The 7548-nt window shown below is 40.4% G+C and overlaps 1 protein-coding gene across 1 annotated transcript; it reads right to left on the reverse strand.

The window, feature by feature from the left end:
• Nucleotides 1-261: 261 nt before the first annotated feature.
• Nucleotides 262-6084, reverse strand: LOC148855180 (glucan endo-1,3-beta-glucosidase 2-like). The gene is made up of 4 exons (XM_088986063.1): nt 5819-6084; nt 1713-2966; nt 1597-1624; nt 262-903 (listed from the first exon to the last, which is right to left on the reverse strand). Exons 1-4 carry the CDS (start codon nt 5874-5876, stop codon nt 756-758), a joined length of 1488 nt encoding a protein of 495 aa, XP_088842189.1. The 5' UTR covers nt 5877-6084; the 3' UTR covers nt 262-755.
• Nucleotides 6085-7548: the final 1464 nt, after the last annotated feature.

Consider the following 7548-nt stretch of genomic DNA (forward strand, 5'->3'; position numbering starts at 1 on the left):
CGTAACAGGGCCAGGCCGCCAAGTCACGCCAGTGCCAAACTGCTAGCTTGCGCATGTGCCAGATTACCAATTCACACCAGGGCCAAACCATCAGATGGGACACCATCAACTTGGCCAAGGCAAATTGTTGCCAAAATGGTTTCAGATGTCACTTAGTTGTTCCAAAGTGCCATGTGTCACAATATTATTGGAAGGGCAAATCCGCCCTCATCAACTATCTTGAAAACAGTTAGACAATAACCAGGGAACTCCAACCATATCCAAAAACCTAAACAAGTCGCATCACAAAAATTACACTCTGGTGATAGATGTTTAAACTATTTATGGAGTATGCACCTTTCCACAGTCAAATGAAGAAACAAAATGGTTGGAACTGAAGAGCTGAATTGGAGCAATCGATCATAAATCTAATTCAATGAATGCAACTCCAATCCAATGAAAGCCTAATGTAGTGGAGGTGGAGGTTGGGTACACTAATAAAAATCCCAATAATCCTTCTGGGGTTTGTTTGTACAGGATCAAAATGGATGAACTCTCTCTCTCTCTCTCTCTCTCTCTCTCTCTCTCTCTCTCTCTCTCTCTCTCTCTCTCTCTCTTTAACTACTTCGTCGCCCTTCTCTCCCCCACTCCTCGGAGGAGACAAAATTGGGTACGATGCAGGTTCTCTCAAACAGGAGAGGAATACACATACCATCTCCCCCCAAGCCTCCTCATCTGTTACAGGAGACAGTCGATCAAAGATTTTTGGAAGGAGACTACAAGAAAGCTGCACTCCAGAGCAGAACCCCTATGATCAAAGTGATTGCGGCAGAGCCAACATCGAAATTTGAGGAGCACCCAGAGGCCGTAGAGTTCGAAGAAGGAGCAAGTGACGTGCCGTTAATGAAAGTGCCGTTTCCACCACTACGCAAGAGAAAGCACACAAGTAAGAAGCATTCAGAAAAACAATTCATGTGAGGGGAAGATTTTTACCCATAGCCATCTACTATTCATCTTTCTCGTATTTAACATACTAAGACTAGAAAATATGAGACAATGGATTTGAAGAGATCTGATCGGAAAAAACATTATACAAAAATCATCTTTCAAGGGTAAGATTGCATGCAACAGACTTAAAGGGGGAATGTATTGAGAATTGATTGTTTGAATAAGATCAACAATGAAACTATTGAATTAAGCAAATTGGCTATTGAGAGAAATCAGTATGCAACTAATTTCCCCATCTCACATGCTTCGAAGGGTGATATGATTAGGTTACCAAAAGAAAAAAGGTGATATGATTAGACAAGGTGAAGGACTCTGAATTTTAATATTGTTGCCCACTGGAGGATGAGATTTTCAACTTTACCAGGTTTATATATATATATATATATATATATATATATTAGAAAATCAACTTGGGGCAAACAAGGCATGGGCTGGCTACCTGCACTTATAATTTGTCGTTTTATCTGATGAAACAGGTTATACCAAGTTACTCTGTTTGGAATAAGATGTGCAATAATTCTACAATCAGTTTTATGTTCATCTAGCCATTGGTAAAAACATCTTTAGTTGGAGAAGTAGTGGTTAGCAAGTAATTAGTTATATCCTTACCTTCCATGAAACTTGCAGGAACCATGACCTGCATCAAAGAAAGAAATTATCAGTAACCCCAAAAAATAATCCATCTAGTTCAAGAAAAATGACAAGTGCACGTCATGGTTCTTTACTTGGGTCTGATGTAGTGACAGAAGCCACCCCATTGAAGTAACAAGTCCCAGAAGCCATCCCCATCTGGTGATAGTAAGTATTAAAAGCATATGTAGCATGAGCATTAACTGAGTCAGGCTCGTAGCATGGCTGTCCCTGCAATAAAGGTGAGCAATCCACTTTTCCAGGGCCACATGCCCAATCCAAAGCGGCCTGCAGCATCTTTTCGTCAGCACCATCCCTAGCTACACAATATGTCTGGTTTGTTGTGTCATTTGCCAATACCATTCCAGAATCTGTCAGGTGTAGAATATAAATTGGTACACCATTAGCATCAAACAGCCCCCAGTTCTTTTCTGAGAGTGACCCAGGTCTCATATCCTCGTTGTAGAGTTCATAGATGTAGGTACTAACAGCAATCCCAGGATGCTTGGGTGTCCCAGTGTTGTTAAGCACATGCCTGATCAAATTGCTGTTATATGTGTTGGCATTGTCAAGAGTGGCATCTGGCTCATTCTTGTCACCCTTGGAAGGCCATCCTGACTCAGTCACTACAATAGGAACATTTGTAAAGTTTAGGTAGGCCATGGCAAAGTAGGCTGCATCTACTACAGCGTCAAAGACATTGGTGTAGTGGAGGAGTGTATTTGCATCCACAGCTTCTTTGTTTGGAGGGAGGGGGCGGAAAAGTGCATAGTCCAATGGGATAACTCCATTTGATTGCATGTAGTCATAATAAGGGTATGAATTGAGCATGAAGTATGATCCCGAGGACTGCAAGAACTTGAGCATGGGGATCATGACATTGTCCCAGGAGCGGTTGAAGAACGCCTGTGAAGGAGGAAAAGAGTCAAGGATGAAGGAGGATGAGTGTGGTGTAGACACTTTAATCTGATCGTCAAGATTGGAGGCAACCAGGGCTGAGTGGATGAACTTCATGGCAGATACTAGCACAGGAGCAGCATTTGGAAGGGTTGTAAGGACCTCAGATCCAACTGCAATGGCAGTGATGTTTGTGGCTGGGACATGTGCCACAACATTGCGGGCAACCCAATTGGCAGCGGTAGCATTGGACTGGCCCACACCAAGGAGCTCTTCATTTGGGACAGAGACGGTGACTTGAATACCAGTGTTGGCAAGAGCAAGGAGTATGGCCCGGTCAGCATCATACAGCCTCACATGTCGAATCTGTTGTGCCTTGAGGAGGGCCACCACCTGAGTTGGGTTTGGCATGTCAGAGAGCGTCGTGCCAATGTTGACACCAATAAATGCATCTGAAAGGCAAGACAGAAAAACACAGGATGCAAAAGTTCAGAGATACACACAATAATGGTCAGACTGGGTCACCATGGAAGCACAGGTATTGCTTGTTAGTTGTTGCATAATAAGCAAGCACCATCACATTTTCATGTCATTCAAACATAACCCCCCCCCACACACACACGCACACACACATTCATGTCAAGTTGAAACTCTCGTGATGCTACTACTAAATGACAAATACCACAGATATATTTAAATGTTTGATTCTTACTATTCACAATTTGGATTGTTCTTCGTTCTTAACTTTTACCCACTTACTGAGGGAAGAAACTAGACAAAAGGCCTTCAAGGAAGGTCATAAGCCTTTGGAAGCATTTCACCTTGCCATACATGAAATCACAAGAAACGTGGATTGTTTTTCGTTCTTAACTTTTACCCACTTACTGAGGGAAGAAACTAGACAAAAGGCCTTCAGGGAAGGTCATAAGCCTTTGGAAGCATTTCACCTTGCCATACATGAAATCACAAGAAACGGAACAAGCATATACAATACAAAGTGAACATTATTGCTCTTCCGACCAATGCAGTAAGGCCTGGCAGAGAGATACACTAAAAGGAGGTTCCTAAGTAGTGATAGAATAGACCAAAAGGACAGTCAAGCCTCATTACCTCACACACAGAGTATTTGGACATGCCTATGGACCCCCCATGACAAAGATGAGTATTTGGACATGCCTATGGACCCCCCATGACAAAGATGAGTATTTGGACATGCCCATGGACCTTCCATGACAAAGATGGGTTCTTGGAATAAATGGTGATCACCAGTTGGTCGCATTTAAGATATTAGCCCAGAGGTTAATGCCTTGAAGGCACCAACACCCGCCCAAATTTAAAACATAGTCTTTGAGACTGCTACTAGCCATTACCCTTTCAAATGGGTCCCATCAAAAAATCCATCCAGGAATCCAAGATAAGGATGGAAACAATAGATGAGATGATCATCTTAGCTTTATTCACGAAAACCATATTAAGTCTTCTTTTCAATCGTTTCCCACCATATCCCTTCTTCCTTTTCCAGCCCGGTGACTTCTGAAGGACAATAATGCATTTCCAAGTTGGATGGACTTTTCTTTATTCCTCTGTCCCTAAAGACACATAAATGATGCTACACATAAATAGTCGGCCAGCTGGGATGGATATTATGTGGAATACAGGAGGCACAATCTGACAAATTGAAGGATTTGAAAATCTGGGCCACAAAATATTTGTGTGGAGTTCCACAAATAATCAAAAATGTATAATATGATGTTTTTGACCAACCCCGAAAAATTATATTTTTACAAGAGACCCTTTTTCATGACAAAGACAATTTTGTCCCATCTCATTTGGCACATACACATTAGCACAGAGATCTTATGGGCATTAAGGTCATTGTCAAGAGAGTTGGTTTATTTCAAAAAATATGGTTTTCTGGTTAACACTTCGTTTAGAATATAATTGTGTCATTTAATAAGATAGGTAGATGACACGTAATAGCATACATGCACTAAAATACAAGAAGATATTCAACATGCCCCCACCATATTTAAAGAATCAAAAGCATAAAAAGAAAGGTACAGATGGAAGACATTAAGGTATGTTAAGGACCTTTTTTGTAAAACCCAAATCATAATGATGTTAAGAAATGTACGGTTCTAGTAATATTTAATTAGACATGGATGGAATTACATTAGAAAAATCCAACAAACGGTAAAGACTTTCTGATCTATCTAGTTTAGAGAGAAGAAAAAAGGGCACTGATCCATCATCCTAGGGCTAGAGATGACCCATTTAGTAGATTTTGCCATTTTGGTAACCAGGACTAGGACCTAACAGATTAAAATGACAATCATGCCCTCAAGTGTAGCTTCAGGATTCAGTTGAATGAAAACCCCTAAAACTTTTGGTCGATATGATATCAAAGTAGGGGTATTTTTGCCTGTTTAACTGTGCAGGCTAGACCTACATTTTAAAGCATCCTTTCAGTTTTGTTTATTAAATACAGATAAATAATGCTCTAGGGCATTGTAGTGAAAACTGAAAAGACATGAAACAAGAAACGTGGTGAGCCACTGGAGTGTCTGGGTCCTCATGTTTAATAGATGAGTCGATGGTGAGCTGGTTCCTGGTGGCAAGCATCGTCGGCTGTTCCAAGAAGGAAATGAGTACTGAGGACTGAGGAGAGGACAAATCAGCTGGTTGGATGGTGAACAAAACATATTACAAAGAATCCAGAACCGACTGCCATTCTCTCTCTCTCTCAGAGGGTTCTGAACTTGATCAGAAACAAGGGAAGTAAAAGAAAGCTCTTTACTTGCATTTAATAATAGACACAGACTATTCCATGCTACATCAGGTTAGGACAACTTAAAAGCTTAAAGCCCCTTTCCCTTCTCAACACAGTGATAAGAAAAACATTTCAGCTATTCTTCACTCCCAGCTTGATTCCGCTTGCCTCCGGACCTCCATCTCTACTCAAATCTCTTGCAGAAAAAAAATAGAAAGAAGAAACACTAAAAGTAGCAGACAAATGGTAAAACCCCATATGGGTTTTAGCTCAAGCAAAACAGGAGCAAGAAACCTATTTTGTTCTGAACCATATGAATCCAAACGACCCATCAAAAATATTGATTAAAGAAGCAACGGAGCACCAAATCACTAAAAAAAGCAACTAAATCTTGGCACATATTTTAAAAACCCACAACCGTAAGAGAAATCCCACTAAACTGAAACAACCAAACAGAAACGGCAATGTGGAAGAGAAGAGAAAGAGAGGAGGAGAAAGAGGAGGAAGAAGAAGAAGAAGAAGTAGAGAACGCACCTTCGTCAGCAGAGACAACAGAGGCAGCCAAAAGCAAAAGAAGAAGCAGAGGGGCCATAGATTCCCAATACGCCAAAGGCCAAACCTTACTCTCGCAAGCAATAGGCAATCCACCGAGAATGAATCTGAGAAAAACCCACTAACGAGAGAATGACTAAAGAAGAAGAATGGCGAGAAAGGGAGCTCCTTTTTTAAGCCAATGTGCGTAGGGAAGACTGAGGAGTGTGTGACAGAGTGAGGAAGTGAAGAATTAAAATAAAAATAAAGTTTTTTAAAGGTGTGAATGGGGTTTTATAAGAGAAGGGATTTTGTCCTTCTGGGATGTTCTCACCCATCACGTGGCTTCTGTCAGAAATCGGACGGTCATTATTCCCTTGCTATTCTCTTCAACCAGTCAACTGACTCAAGCACTATAATGATCTAATCAAGCCCCATCGGTCAATACTCTTTCGAGCCATTACTCCCGTTTGATTATTTATCTGACCTCACCAAGACAAAATATGCCGATCCTACTGCAAGAGAGTACAGAAACAATATTTCAACATTTGTACTATATCATCGCCCTTCAGCTCTTATCGCGGTGTACGAGGAGACCACCAAAGCTGACATGGCAAACTACCAGCTGGAATCAACGGTCATATTCCGGACATTACTACTACTATCACCTTCTTTTTTTTAATTTATTTTGTATTTTTTTGGGGGAATCCGAGCTAAAATGCTCTTGGTTGCGCAGTGAGTGCAGTACGCCAGATCCCTTTTTTCGAAGAAGAGCTCTCACCATTGAAGCGCTGCCACTTTCAGTGCAATGCATGCCCGCATGGCTGTGTTTTTTTCTCGTTTTAACCTCAGTGTACAGTACAAAGCAACGGTCTAAAGACAGAACGGTGGAGCCGGTTGGAATGGGACCAGACCTTCATAGTTTCTACCGGTTCGCTTCAGATACCCATATACAATGTTTTAAAACCGATTCGGAACCGGAACCGCTTTGGCCACCTGTTTTTAGGTCAGTGGTTCGACTGTCAGGTTCAGATGGATGGCCCATCACATTTAAAAAAGTAAAAATAATAATTGAAATAAAAAATGATCAAAACCCTTCATCCAATGAAATAAATTAATGGTTCAATCGCCTAGGTCAATAGGTTGTTGATGGTTTTAAGATAAATCAGAACCAATTGGATAAACGATTTTTGGGTTGAATAGCCCAACCGTCTATATCAATGATGGTGGCTCATAAACCATGTCTATATATATTTAATAATTTAGTTGGCCCAAATCCAATTGAAGTATTTGAATGTTGGATCTATCCATCAATGTTAGGAAACTTGAGTTTATTTTCCCTTAACCCAACAAATCGAGCTTGGTCCACTGAACATTCATCCAACAGAGGTTTCATTTCATCAAACCCAATTTGGCCTATCAAATTGGGAAAGGGTGATCTGAATTTGATCTGATTTTAAATCAGATTCTACTATTCAATTCAATTTAATCCAAAAGGAAGATATTTAAATCTAATAAAATAATATTAAATTTTGGATAAATCAAATTATATCATAATCCGAACCATTTAAACCAAAAAAGAGAGTATTGCTTCTTCTCCTTTATTTTTGGTAGGCCATTGATATCTTATTAATGCTAATCTTATTATAAAGAATAGGAACGAAGATATTGCCACTACTTTGCAAGCATATCTTCATCCTCTGGCATGAAATTAGAGGAGAGTGTTTCAGCAA

This window comes from Nelumbo lutea, chromosome 4, assembly GCF_056320005.1.
Source record: "Nelumbo lutea isolate HS-2025 chromosome 4, American lotus-T2T, whole genome shotgun sequence".
NCBI lineage: Eukaryota > Viridiplantae > Streptophyta > Magnoliopsida > Proteales > Nelumbonaceae > Nelumbo > Nelumbo lutea.